The sequence below is a fragment of the Trachurus japonicus genome, chromosome 1 (genome assembly GCF_045865225.1).
Source record: "Trachurus japonicus isolate A0001 chromosome 1, Traja_1.0".
In the NCBI taxonomy this organism is placed as follows: domain Eukaryota; kingdom Metazoa; phylum Chordata; class Actinopteri; order Carangiformes; family Carangidae; genus Trachurus; species Trachurus japonicus.
The window spans coordinates 13,736,741-13,751,331 of record NC_140907.1 but is presented as its reverse complement, the minus strand read 5'-3'; the positions used below and the strand labels follow the sequence as shown (position 1 = coordinate 13,751,331).

At 42.0% G+C, this 14,591-nt stretch overlaps 1 protein-coding gene across 1 annotated transcript in view; it reads right to left on the bottom strand.

The window, feature by feature from the left end:
* The window catches only part of LOC146991514 (sphingosine kinase 1-like), a 40,008-nt gene extending 31,656 nt beyond the window's left edge, over window positions 1-8,352 (bottom strand). The window contains exon 1 of the mRNA XM_085773949.1: window positions 7,793-8,352. Coding sequence (XP_085630075.1) covers window positions 7,793-8,219 — 427 coding nt within the window. The 5' untranslated portion in view covers window positions 8,220-8,352. The remainder of the gene's footprint in view (window positions 1-7,792) is intronic.
* Between the last annotated feature and the right edge of the window lie 6,239 nt (window positions 8,353-14,591).

The window sequence follows — 14,591 nt, the reverse complement described above, 5'->3', positions numbered from 1 at the left end:
ACTCCATCGTCAGGAAACCTGCTAAACTATGCACACACCTACCCTTGAGAGATCATCAAGCCAAAAGGAAGCTCTGAACTGGGCCACTGCCATTGTTGCCAGAAGGTTAAAGAGACAACGAGGAGTTTTGGAAAGGGAAGTACCTACATTTACATTGACTACATTTACCATGAGCCTCCGCGCGCACGGTGAAATTCTTGGACCGGCGCAAGACGGACGTCTTGCTGAGAATGATTTCATTCATCAACAATGAAAGTCGGAGGTTCGAAGACGATCACATACCGTCATAGTTCCGACCATAAATGGCGATTCGGCGGCGTTATTCCCATGACTCTCCGGGCAGCGTCCACGAAACCCAAAGTAAGGAAACGCTGGTCGGCTCGCCCAGCGTTTCCGCCACTAATTAAAATAATAAAATAACTATAGAGACAAAATGATATATTTATTGAAAATGGAGCCATTAACAAGTGTGGGTAGCGTAGATTCATCCACATTAACATGAGACTTTTTTATAACCAAATAGAAGCTCCTCGTTGTCCCTTTAAAGATAATAAATAATCTAATCTATCTCTCACTGTCTATACAATACTTAAACAAGTTTAACAATTTCCAGTAGCTGACACTAGAAAGCTCTGCTGTGAATCAGGAGGGATGATGCCGAATAGTCGGCATTTCGTTAAAGTGGATTCAACTGATTCTGTCTGATTCGACTGCCAATCTCACTGTCGAATCGACGCAAAAAAGACCGTAACATTGTGCCTATCTGGGGGTGCTCACTGCTGCTGAACATCTGATTTTACAAAGGATTTCTTAAAATAAAATATATAAAATAAATATAAATATAAACTATTTGATACAAACATCCAAGAGGAGGTCCAGGAACACTGAGAGGGTCAGAGGGAGAGAGAAGTTTCTGGGTCGGGAGGGAACCGCGGCCGCCTATGTCTCTCTCTGCCTGTTTCACTTCAGGTAATTTCCCTTCAATAGAGGGAAAATTGAATTTGGGCCTCAAGTTTTATTTAGGCTACAAGATTAAACTGAGCGACATGTTCTCTGTCTATCGATTGTGGAGCACCTGTATCCACGCACATGCACATACACCTACTACACACAAAAAACAGCGCTGTCCATGGTGCTGTGACACTCGACCCCTGAACCAGCTACGAGCACTGATGCACATGTGACACCCACACAACGATGGGACTTACAAGTTTTGATGAGATCATGAATCAATGATGGATAAACAACATGATTTGACGATTAGTCGACTAAAGGCAAAATCTGACCAATCAGCTTCGACTACGAAAATTCTTAGCCTGGGACTTTTTTTTTTTTTTCAAAGGAGGTTAAATCGAAAGCAACTGGATTTAGTTATTTGTCTAGGAAGACGTTTCACCTCTCATCCAAGAGGCTTCATCAGTTCATGTAGCATCTGACCAGGCTGGGACTGGTCCAACTATCTGGTGTGGAGACTCACTATTTAACCTCTTGTATTCTTTGAGGCTAGATGGTTGAGTCTCCTGGGAAGGGATGAAAGGGCAGCATTGTAAATTGGAGATAGGTGGTGTCTGAGAGGTTAAATAGTGAGTCTCCACACCAGATAGTTGGACCAGTCCCAGCCTGGTCAGATGCGTACAGTATATGAACTGATGAAGCCTCTTGGATGAGACAAATAGACTAAATCCAGTTGCTTTCGCCTGGGACACGGCGAGTATTTAGCGCAACACCTCCCCTCTGTTTTCCAGCTTCATCCTCAGTTAATGATCAGTGTGTAACTGACGTATGGGAAAAGGTTCAATCTGCGTTTAAACAGCGCAGAGATGTACTTACCAAAATACTAATAATCTACTTCTATCTACCTGTATAGTCTAATCTACCTACTCCTGGTACTCCTGTATTTATCCTGTAGTGGCTTTTGGAACAACAGTTTTCTGCTTGTTTGTAACCATTCTTCTTCTATCTTATTTAATATGATTTTAGTAGTTATTTAACATATTTTATTCCTCCAGGCATCCTGCTGTGATATCCTTGAACTTTGGGTAATTCCCTCAAGCAAAGTTTGCAGAAATGCTGACATATGGACTTACCAGGAACGTGCCACAAAGTCTGAGTCTGTGGGTGGACAAGGGGACTGGGCCTAACATCCTCCATAATTCAACATCATGGCCTCAACTTCCACTGCTATGCTGACGACAAACAACCATTTATTCACACCAAACCCAATTCCATTTTGACACCATCCAACCTGACAGACTGTTTAAACCATTATGATTATCCAGTGCCTCAGATGCCTCATCTGTTGCAGAGACTCTCACCCATGTCTTCATTACCTGCCAAATTTGACCACTGCAATGCTACTTTTCTTGGCGTTTCCACTCAGGGGTTAAAAGGACTTGTCTTGAAATCTGCTGCAGGAGCTCTGTCACTCCTGGAAGCTCATCACCCTCCACCCCTCAGCACTTCACTGGCTCCCAGATGTATCCTGCATTCATTTTAAAGTACTTCTCATTTACAAATCTCTCTGTGGCTCAGCGCTTCCCTTCCTTTCCAGTCTTCTTCATCCCTTTTAACCCACTCAGTCGCTACATTCCTCTGATAACCATCTACTCTTTACTCTCCAGGCTCAGCACTTTGGGTGACAGGGCCTTTAGTGCAGCTGTCCATAACCACTGGACTGTTCTCCCTCGAGATCACAACACATTGTATTTATTCATTTATTCATTGCTGCTGCTTCTCTTCTTGTTTAATGTTCTAAATGTTTGATTTGTATTTGTGACCTTGGGCACTTTTAAAACGTATTATCATTACTATTTAGATAAAAATTAAAAAACACTGTAGATTGTAAAACACACTTCCAGCTTGCTGTATTTAAAATATGCAGCAAGACTGCCATGGAGCCAGAACTGTCATAGAAGAGAGATGGAGCACGGACTAGCCTCTCCTCCAAGAATCTGCCATTTACACCGTGTCTGGTGGGAAATAGGAGCCCTGCTTGGAAAAAAAAAAAACTCCACTTCAGCCCAGTGTACCAATAAAAGCCAATCAGCATGATTTCACTCAATTAGGCCAAACCCAGTGTGTCCACTGCCTAAAAGCAAACAGCAGCAACGAGTGCTGTGGTGACTGAGAAAACCTTGGTTTGAAATAATTGTGGCTTCGGTACAATATAACTTACAATTCAAATAGACACAACAATAGAGGGGATTGGATTGTGCTTAATATTTTATATTATGTGTTTTATAAGAACCTGGGGCTCCTATAATCAACTCAGGCTAACACTGGTTAGAGAATGATTTTAGAAAAGGGGCCTGGTTGGGGCGGTGTTTAGCTCAGTTGGTAGAGCAGCCGCCCCATGTGTTGAGGCCACAGTCCTCCCTGCAGGCGGCCCTGGTTCGAATCTCGCATCGAGTGGCCCTACCTGAATGTCCTTCCCCCCTCTGGGCTGGTCATTCAAATTCATAGTGGTACTGATACTGCTCATACTGGTGCTGAATTCATTAACCTATTAGACAGCCCCGAATTTACTCAAAATGTCACAGTGGATACTCATCTGAATGGTAATATTATAGGCTATGAAAATGTCACTGCACTTGACCCAGATACACTTTGTAACAAAGTGAAACACTAATCCGATGGTTTAGATAACCACAAGTCATTGATTCTCATTATCAGGTAACGGCTTCAACATACAGTCACTGGGGAGTGGCAGCCAACCAAGTGCTCAAGCCAGATGACAACCTAGAGAGTGACTGATTTAATCAGTACTTGCAACTCTCACCTCATCACTCAAGATAATGATATGTCCACAGCTGCATTGAATCCATTCATTGACAGCCTCAGATCAATACTGCTTAGGAAATACTTGACCATGTATCTGAATTGTCAATTGTAATTATCAGAGGAGGGATGAAATGTATGTGGAACCTGAATGAGAGCTGTGACACATAAGGCAGATCAGGCAGATAACGGACCTGCAGGGTTGAAGTGTAACCTCCGGTCATTTTATGTCTTCAGTTTCACATGAACACACCTAAAACAGCAGAGCCAGAACAGACAGCTAATGACAAAACACAAACCATTTTCACATCATTGAAGATTAAAAAAAATAGCCCAATAACTCAGGAATAAAGCATGTATAGGGTTGATGAAAACTGCTACAGTAAAATGTTTTCATGCTTTGCGCTAGCAAACCATGAGGCCAACTGACAGCCTGCTTGATAGAGCCACAACAGATGCTTGGATAAATTATCATTATCATGCAAACTAGAACTGATGCTATCAACAGAGAAGCAGAGAAGCTTTTATCTTACAGCTTGACATTGTTATGTTATCTATTAGATCATGCGCCAACATGGCCGACACCTGTTTCTGGCAACCAAATATTCAAGGAACGATTAGGAGGATGGTATTGGTCTCTTATACATTTAGGAATATTTCTTTAGGAATAAGGGTTTTCATTCAGGCACTGTTTAGACCTGGACACTGTTGTCACTCAGCAGGCCTCAACCTGTCAGAGGTAAATGGATCAGGAGAAAATTGAGGCTCTCTGAATAATTCTGTGAGTAAATGACACACCAACCAGTATTGATGGGGAGGTCAGATAGGCAGCACTGACCTCATTTAGACTAATGGTTTGGGATGCAGAGCCCCTGAACATGATTTAGTATGGTTCCCAAGGCCTCTGGCATAATGAGTAACTTACTGAAGACTGCTTTTTAGACAGAAATCATGCTGCCACATTCCAGAGATACCACAGACCTCTGCAGCATGAATGTGATATTTCGGCAGCCACGCCTACAGTATATGTATTTTTGCCCAGCATTTCCAGAGTCCAAGAATTAATGTGCTAACCTTACGTCACACACAACCGTGATATGCTAGCTGAAGTTAGCCTATGGGACTAGAATATTTATTGTTACTTGGCAACACTCTCAAGGATTTATTAAACATGAAGAAAATCATAATTATCTTGATTTTAACTCATAACTATGAGTCTGAGAGCAGTTTGTCAGTTTAAAACTGAATCTGTGAACCGTGATCTGGATTACTGACCAAGGAGCAGGAGCAGACTTCTCTAAATATTGGAGGGGTGAACAGGCCTTATGTTGGATCAAAATTGCCGTGGTCTAAGCCCAGTTTTAATGAAGATTGCCTCAGCTCCTGTTTCCAATGTTCCTCTTTGCATTCCTATGAGGATTAAACTTAAAAAAAAGATGTGGATGCAAAAAAGACTCCAGATACAGCAGGTATTCCAAAGCAAAAAAGTTGGTTTCAGTCTGAGTAGCTGGACGAAGGTAGAGGTGCACTACATTCCTGACTACAGAACAGGTGAAGCCACGGAGACACCTGTGTTCTTGTGGAAAACTTATTTGTTCATTGTCTCAGGTTAAGCTCCAGGCGGCTGAATCACAATAATGTTTCAAAGCAGATAATACCGTCTAGGGTTACCAAATGTCTGCTGTTTCTTCTTCTGACAATGACAGGGTGGATAGAATCACAGCATATTTTGTCTTGTTAAAAATAATTTTGTGCAAATGAGGAAATGCTATCTGGGTCACAGTGTACCAGTGATACCATTGCTGTGTGGGGGAGAAAGTTTGTGTCAGGCGAAGAATTGCGTTTTGGTTTTTTCATTCAGCCAGGACAGCTTGGTGAGGACGACAAATAATGAGATTTCTTATCTTTAGAAATCTCCAGTTACAGGACATTTCCCAGTGGAGTGGTTGTACCCCTTAGCATTACATGAACTCAATAGCGGTAATACTGTCCCATGTTTCTCAGGTGTCTTGTATGCTAACACGGTTTATTTCCAGACTGGAGTTACTGAAATGTGACTCTCCACACCACGTCAGTCCTATTGTTTTATTCATATAGGCAGCGTGTGAAAAGATAAAATATCCTATGACAAAGCAGAGCTGATAAGAGACAAGGATACAGCTCTGTACAGCACATACCTCTTGATGTGATATGAACTCTGGGAAGCAGGAATATTACCTCAGGTTTATCATGCATCTGTGTTTACTGTACAGGTATTAATCCATCCTTGTTTAAATCAGGATGTTACTGATTTACACACCCCAGCTGAAACTTCACCTTTATGATTTCATCCAGAAACTATGCACATCTGGCTCCATGATTAATATTTTTTTCCTTACTCACACTGATAAGTTTTGTAAATATTTGAAGAAATGCTTTCAGTTTGCAGCAAATCGTCCTCTTGCCATCATCATGAATGTTGGAAAAAGAAGTAGGCTACTGTCATTTATATAAAATAACTGAATGGACTGGACCAAAAATGCACCTTTTTCATCTTTAAAGCCGCTCTTGGTAAACTTCCTGTTTACTTTAGTTAAATTCTTTCTCCTTTTTCTCACAGCTAGTAGGCCAGATCATCTAGAAGGATTATCTCTCATGTCCTCAGGGTCTGCTGAGAACCTGCTGTAATGCAGTGTCTTGTTATCCACCCCGGAGTTAGGATAAACTTCATCTGGAAACACTGCCTTGATATCCATCACTCTAACATTACATTCAAAAATAAGATTCCTTATGGTAGCTGAGTTTAATCTGCCTCTGAGATCTCAGATATTGCAAATGAATGATGAATGTTCTTATTAATAAGTGACACCCTTGGTAAAAGAGATACTATATCTCAAGAGACCTCCTGGTTAAATAAGGGATAAATAAAAAATGTGACTGGATATCAGACCAGCCCACCTGTTTTATTTATTTCAGTAGTACTGTATATCAGTAGTGGTAGGTAATGTAACAGTAAGCCTCCAGCAAAGGCACAGTCGATACTGTGAGAAGAAACTAGTTCTGCACAGAGAAAAGCAAGGGGTAATATTAGTTATTTAAATAGTAATGAGGTAAAATTAACTTCAGGAAAAATTTGCCCGAGAATTGACAAGAAAATATCACCATCCCAACCATTATGGTTTCAATTATTAAATGATGTAGGCTAGGAACGGTTGACAGGTAGAGTTTAAATCACCTGACGAACAGAAACTAAATGTTATAGTCTCAAATGACTAAGTAATGACCTTGAACTCACTTGTCTTTTTCATTACTAGTAGACCTGCAAATAGCAATGAGATGGCAGAAACATGAAATGCTCAATGTGACTTGTTGTGTATCCCCCCTTTCCCTACAGTAGTAACCAATCACGTTTACATCTAAAAACCCGTTGGCACCTGTAGTTTGAGTACAGTGTATGTAGGTTACTGTCTTTTGTAGGGCCTAATACAGTTACTGTAGGCTATGTACTTATTCAGATTAAGGGGGGATGCCAGGTCATTTCCTCAAGTCAGTATAGGCTATGAAACTGCAACTGAAATGATTAATAAGTTCACCCACAGATAATTGACAACGATTTGGATGGGCTTATTAGTTTTAAACACATTATACACTGGAGTAGCTAATAGAGGCTTAAAAGACCGACTGAATATCTGAGTTTGGGGTTAGTTGTAAACCAATTTGAAACTTTAATTTTCTGGTGATCAGCACTGAACAGAGAGTTGAGAAAACAGCTCGGTATAGCAGTTCATTTTCCCAATGAAATTAAGCTGATCTTATCTCATATTTGTTTCTTTTTCGCGTTCACACTGAACAGATGTGAACAGATGTGATAGCACGTGCTCCATCGTGCCATGATCTGTGTCCAGGAAACAGTTGTATCATCATCATCCTCACTGTGAAGACTTAAAGGCTGTTCTCTCACTGAACTCAACATGGATCACACCTGTGTTTGTTCAGGGACAGTAAACTTTGCCTCCCGTTGCTAACGAACACTCACCGTCTCTTAGATACTGTTGCCGACCAGCGCGCTCTCGGACAGCGCGAGCCCACTTCTCCGCCTCCTCCAGGTTGGCGCGCGGGTCCTGCAGCGCGCCGAGTCGGAAGCAGTGCTCCGCTCTCTGCCGCGACACCCCGGAGCTCATCCACCGGCGCTTCAGCGGGTAGAAGTAGAGCGATAAGTACGCCGCCGGGTCCGCGGTGTCATCCTCCCGGTAGTACGCCCGGCAGCCGACACAGTCCCGCAGGCTGAGCACCACCTTGCTCCGCCCGACAGGTGCGGACGTGAGCCTCTGGATAACGAGCTCCCTTTCGGTCAGGCTCACGGCGCACCTCACTTTGCGGTTACCAGTGAACGTGAACTCCCCGTATAGTGTGACCGGGCTGTTGCCGGTGTTACTGTCCGGTTCTGCTCTCCTCTGATCCATCCTGAGCGGGAGCCGGGTTGGAGAGACCGGGACGCAGCCACACTCTCACATCGCTGCCCGCCTCAATGATGCGAGTAAAGTGGAGAGTGTGAGACTGCGACTGACACTCACTCCGCTGCCCGGACCGGTGTCAGAAGACACGAAATGTAGCCTACACACCACATCCGGTGACGTTTCAAAATAAGAGCCACAAGACCCGCGCATTAGTTACTCCGGGCTGACACTAGGTTTGGATTTAACTCAATGTATTTTTTGTCACGTATGCATAGGCATTTAATTAACGGCACAACCCATCCCACTAATTCGTCTGTAGTCATCAGCCTGTGTCACACAGGACAGCAGCTGGATTCAGTTTAGGCTAATTATGAAATTAACAAAGTTATAGAAAACCAGCAGCACCTAGCCTACTGTTTGTCTAAGTGGGGCTATGTTTACGGTATTGAAGGTAAAAAGATTTTTAGTTTGACAGAAAAATTTGTAGCCTAAACTTTGTAAATTTGTGTTTGTGATTTTTGCTATGGTTTTACTCTGAAGTCATGTGAAGAGCGTTTCACGCTTTTATTTCTAAGGGCGTAGGCCTAGGCTACATATTCACTGGGTTATTGTGTGTCTCTTTGCAGCTTGACGCATTTCCACCGCGCTGCAGTTTACGGGGAACTTTACTGCTGCACGTTAAACTGCCTTCCCAAAAGAGGTAGTGTGCTGCCCCCTGATGGTCACATCCGACCATTGCATATTTAATAGGAATCGTCATATAAACTTATCTAAAAAAAATAAAATAAAATAAAAAAATAAATAAAAGGCTATTGGGCCACTTGAAGCTATCAGCTACACTTTTCTTCTTTTTTTTTTACTGCATTGGAAATTACCACAGAAGATCATGAAATGAAGGCATGTAACATTTATGTATATGTGGATATAAACTGTCTTGTCTTCTTGAAGTGAGACCTGAGGTAGCTGTTGATTAGGCCTGAGAAGTTCATAGCATAGGTTAATGTAGAGGCAGAACAGCCGTGGCTGTGAGTGCTACATAGATTCCTTTTTCTGCAACATTTACTAATATAAGTGGCATTTATTACTATCCCTCAGTATTCATCAGTTTACTTGTTGAATGACCACCAGATGGCGCTGCCATTGCCACACACCAGCAGTTGTGTCTCTCCGGGTGAAATAACACTGCAGCCCACTGCAGGATGATCAGCCCCGAGTTTGTCTCACAGGTGGCTTCCTCTTCATCCTCAGCCAGTGACTGTTCTTTTCTGCTGTTTGCCCAGGGCTTTGATTGAGTTTCTCTGGCTCTTGGGGTTGAACTCACAATGAAGCATCTGCAACCCGCCACCACTAGACAATCTTCATCCTTTGAGCCTGTCTCCATAGCTTCTGCTGCCAGGTCAGTGTCCAGTGTTTTTCAACCTTGGGGTCGGGACCCCACGTGGGGTCGCCTGGAATTCAAATGGGGTCGCCTGAAATGTCTATTCATTAAAAAAAAAAAAAATGTAACTAATTATTATTCTTTTTAATATTATGATTAAAAACACCACACACAATCTTAAACAACTGTATTCTATACTTTCACTTTCTCGAATATAAATCAAGTTCAAATAAAATGAAGCATATAAAAAGCTGGCGGCCCGGGGTCACCAGAAATTTGTGATGTCAAAATGGGGTCACGAGCCAAAAAAGATTAAGAACCACTAGCCTCTGTGGATGAATCCCACCTCCACAGCTTCCTGGACAGACCGCTTGAAAGTACAAGTCCCAAGTCAGCATTCATTTTCCTGTCGCCGACTCATGCAGTGAGCTTGAATCAAGCGATAAGAGACTTGATCCTTGTTTTTGTCCCCCCCGAATAAAGAATAAAGAAAGTTTGGGAACTTGGCCTGAGTTTTGAGAAGCATGGCATTGGTGGTTGCTCTCTTGCTCTCATGTTCAGCTGTTAAGCACCTTATTGTGCTGCCACATTTATCTGTGTTTTGTTAGGCTGGTCTGAGAGAAAATGAAGTCTGTCCATTGTGTTCAGTTGCTGGAACTGAAAGGACAGAAGAAAAGAAGAAAAATGATAATGTATTTTTGAGATGAAATGGAATATCACAAGTAAGAAATGGATTTTTTCTGATTCTTACATGGTAGAGTTTGCCCTTCATCATCGTTGAATATTCATGAAAAATCTTATCAGAAACTACAGCAAAAAATGACCTCACAGAATGTGGCTCAGTGTTTAATTAAGTTACCTACATGTACAAATGCAGTTTGATTTGTGTGAACTGGGGTGATAAAGAAAAGAAAGGTTTTTGGTTAAAAAAAAAACGTATGTATAATTTCTTAAGTATCCTTTAATATGTCATTGAAAATCAGAACAGGGCGCCAGTAAGTGGAGAAAATGGCAGGATGGAAATCATTCATTTGTGGAGGGATGACTGACAATTCACGGCCCAAATTTGCTTCAAATGATGTCAGTTCAATTTAGCTTAATTCTGTCAGATGTGCACGGTGATGACTGTGTGGTGGGCAGCTGGAGCAGATGAATGAATCCAGAGGGACAATTATCACTGCAGCACTGGGAGAACCACCATCTCCACAGAGAAAATGTATTTAAATAAATCTCACTTCCATAAATAGTGGCCACTACAGCTGTCGGGTAGGAAACACTGGACATTATGCGCACACACACACACACACGCACACACACACACACACACACACACACACACACACACACACACACACACACACACACACACACACACACACACACACACGCACACACACACACACACACACACCCCACTGTATAGTGGTGGAAAGAAACTAAATACAGTTTTGAGGATATTGGACTTTACTTCAGAATTTCCATCGTGTTCACCTTTACAGTTTCCACAGCTACCAGTCACTTTTTAGATTAAAATAGTTTTATTACGCAATAATAATGGTTTTATTTCTTGCTTTCGCTGCTACTGTACGTCATCGTACGATTGGTGTTCTGTCGTTGTCATGTGCTTGTACTGTGATGTTGTCATGTGGCTGTTGTGTGTTACCGTGTGTTGTTTTGTGATGTGGTCTTGTCCTGTTTGGCGATACAGTCTACCTGCACTTCTGCCCACAATGAATTTCCTTCTGGGACAATAAAGTACATCTTATCTTAAAATGTACACAGGAAACATGCTATATGATGAGACAGACAGACAGACAGACAGACAGACAGACAGACAGACAGACAGACAGACAGACAGACAGATAGACAGATAAATAGATGGAGCAGGTGCTTTAGTCATCCAGCAGATGGTGATGTTGGATTCAGAAAAATGCAGCTTATGGTCACCATGCTGTAATGTCTACTCTTACCTAGACACAAAACTCTGCTGCACCAATCGATGTGATATCTGTCCAAAACAGAAGTGTTATGTGACTCAGTACAATTCATCTCCACTCTGTTGTAAGAAAAATATTTTAAGGCAATGTCCTTTTACTTGATTAACTTGTGAGAAATGATTCTTCTGCTTCTGCACATTTGACTGAGAACTATTTAAAGATATATTTATTTTTTGCATGTTTTTATTTATAATAGGCACTTGATTTCCAACATTTTTGCATTTTCACTAACAATAGAAATTCTGTTTTTATTGAAGGATTTGATTACTTTTCAAGTACTGGTACAATTTGCAGTACAATCATACTTCTGTATTGTATCATCAATTCCACTATTACGTCAATAACCTGCAGCATCATTTATCATCGACAATGCAATAGTGGGAAAGAAAGTGGCAAAGAAGTTGTCTGACTACTTCTTGGTCAAATCAAAGTCATTCTTGCGTTCTTGTTCTGCTCCTGGCAGTGGCACATGATACACAGAAAGGAGGAGAGGAGTGGGAGGTGTAGGAGGAGGAAGAAAGCATATATGCAGATGGGAATTAGTGGTCCCAGTAAACACCTGGAGCTAGAGGGGAAACGAGATTATCTTATTCACATGCAAGTCATGTGCTTCTAAAAACACACAGCTTTTCATCCACTTCACACCGAGGATAGGTAGGCATCACCTTAATTCCTACTTTGCCCCCCACCCCCCAAGGCGCTCAGGCTTTACTTTGAACATGAAGATATTATGTAATTTGCTGCAACGGGAGAAAATGCAGCTGAAAAACATGCATGTTTCTTCAGCGAGAGATCATTATACACACTATCGCCTTCACAACAAAAGAGGCCTTTCATTTCAAACTGCGGGGTAGATGCTGATTTCCTAAAAGCTATTGATTGAAAATGGCACAGCTGAGGAGCGGGAGAGCTGCCATGAATGGAGACAGTAGATTCTCACTTCCACCGCTCTCCAGCTGTGAGCTCTATTGCTGCCTGGCCTTGGAGGGGGAGAGAGGGCCGTCCCTGCATATGGTGGTTTTCATGGGATTTAACAGACAGTGCTGTCACTCCAAGATGTGCTTGAGTGTATAGCTCTGAGAGGTTTCATCTCAGAAGGGCAATGAAAACCACGTTTTCCGTGCACACTTTCTGCACACATGCTCCAGTTTGCACTAATTGCCATCACTGGCATCCCTCACCATCTGGCTTCAGCTCCTGAACGTGAGACCGTCGACACAAGCTTAGTAACTGATAAGCAGCCATTAGTCCAAAGCAGCGCAGATGTCAACTCAATGCATATCAATACGGTCAATACATTAACCTCATCTTTTGCTTATATAACACTCAAGTCACTGAGCCTGTCTTTGCCCTATCGCCACCCCACGCCCTTCATGTACTCACACTGACAGACAACTGAGTGGGAGGAAGGAATGTCATATACCTCAACATTAAGTTAACATTGGCATCTAACATGACAGATACCCTGTCTGGGTCGCTTAGCACTGATGGCTTGCAGAAAGGTTTCGCCTGTCTGCCTAGCTCTCCTTCAGTTGCCCCTTAATTCTGCTCTGTTTCTTCAGATGCCCACCCCCTTTATCAAGACGCTGCCGTAATTATATAAGAGTTATGCAAACCTGTCTCTTGCTGGCAAACAATGAAACATTCCTAGCCCTGAAATGAGAGATATACAGCCACACATTGCGAAAATTATCATTTAAAACTAATAAAGTTGTCACTGCGAGGGTGCCTCGTGGAGAATAATTTTGTGTCATTTCATGCAAAACCATTCTCAATCTTCTGTAGACCAGCTACTGTGAAAACTGAAAATGTGATTCTAAATGGGATGATGAGGAGATGAAAGCCGAGCTAGCAGCTTTGTGAGGCTTTAAAACACAGCAGGACTTTGAGTTAAATGGTAACATCAGCATGCTAACATGCTCACAATATGCTGATATTTAGGTGGTGCAATGTTAATGTTTATGTTGTTGAGTGCCAGCATTTGTTAAAATTACTGACACACAATATCAGTAATTTTGCAGGTATGTGGTTAAGGTATGGGATGAGGTATGATGTCAGGTCACTTCACTCTGAGGAGACATACATCATCATCATTTTCAGTGCAGACATTCATCCAAGAGAAGAGATAGAGTTAGATATTTCACTCAAAAACCACTAATGGTGAACTGATGGTGTCACATAAGGGGACATTTATCCTCTGGGGACCAAATTTCATGGTAACAGTTATTAAGATTTTCAATTCAATTCACACCAAGATAATAGACCAACCAACTGACCAACATAAACAAGTCGTATGATATAAGTTTTAAGAGATGAACACAATAGATGAGATAAAAACCAAACAATATCATTTTTGTTATAAACAGATAACAGGAATAAAGATAGAAATGTTTTTTTTTTTAAGAAAAAGAAAAAGTTTGCCCTTCACACCCATTTCAGCTTTCTAAAATAAGGGCATATTTTTGTCCTGACCTCTCTCTCTCTTTCTCTGTGTTTCATTTGTCCTGTTCAGTGGTCTGAAAGCAATTCCATCTTTAATCTGTACCAAACTGAAGATATTCAAATGCTGTCGCAGAGGAGAAAGAAAACCAGCATATATTCACATTCTCATACCTGCTGCAACCAGTAAATCCTGCATATTCTCCATGACCTTTGGCAGATCCGTTTTCTCACTCTGAATCAGCTGAGTCAGCACCAGATAGCTATGTTACATTTAATAACTGATTATTTATCATAGGCCTATGTACTCATCCCTGATGCGTGAGTCACTGGTGTTATTAAGTGCACGGCTCTCTTCTTGAAATACAAAGAGCAGCAAATTCCAGTATCCTGAAAACACCAGGAGAGAAGCAGCTTGTAGGGCCCACCAGGCCATCTTTAATTCAGCTGCAACCCAGCCGCCATGGGGCATTCAGAGGGCTGAGTCACTCACTGAACTGAAGATATGCCAGGAGGAACAGACGGGGGAAAGCCCAGGCCTCTCCCTCGGCAGTGGGGGGAATC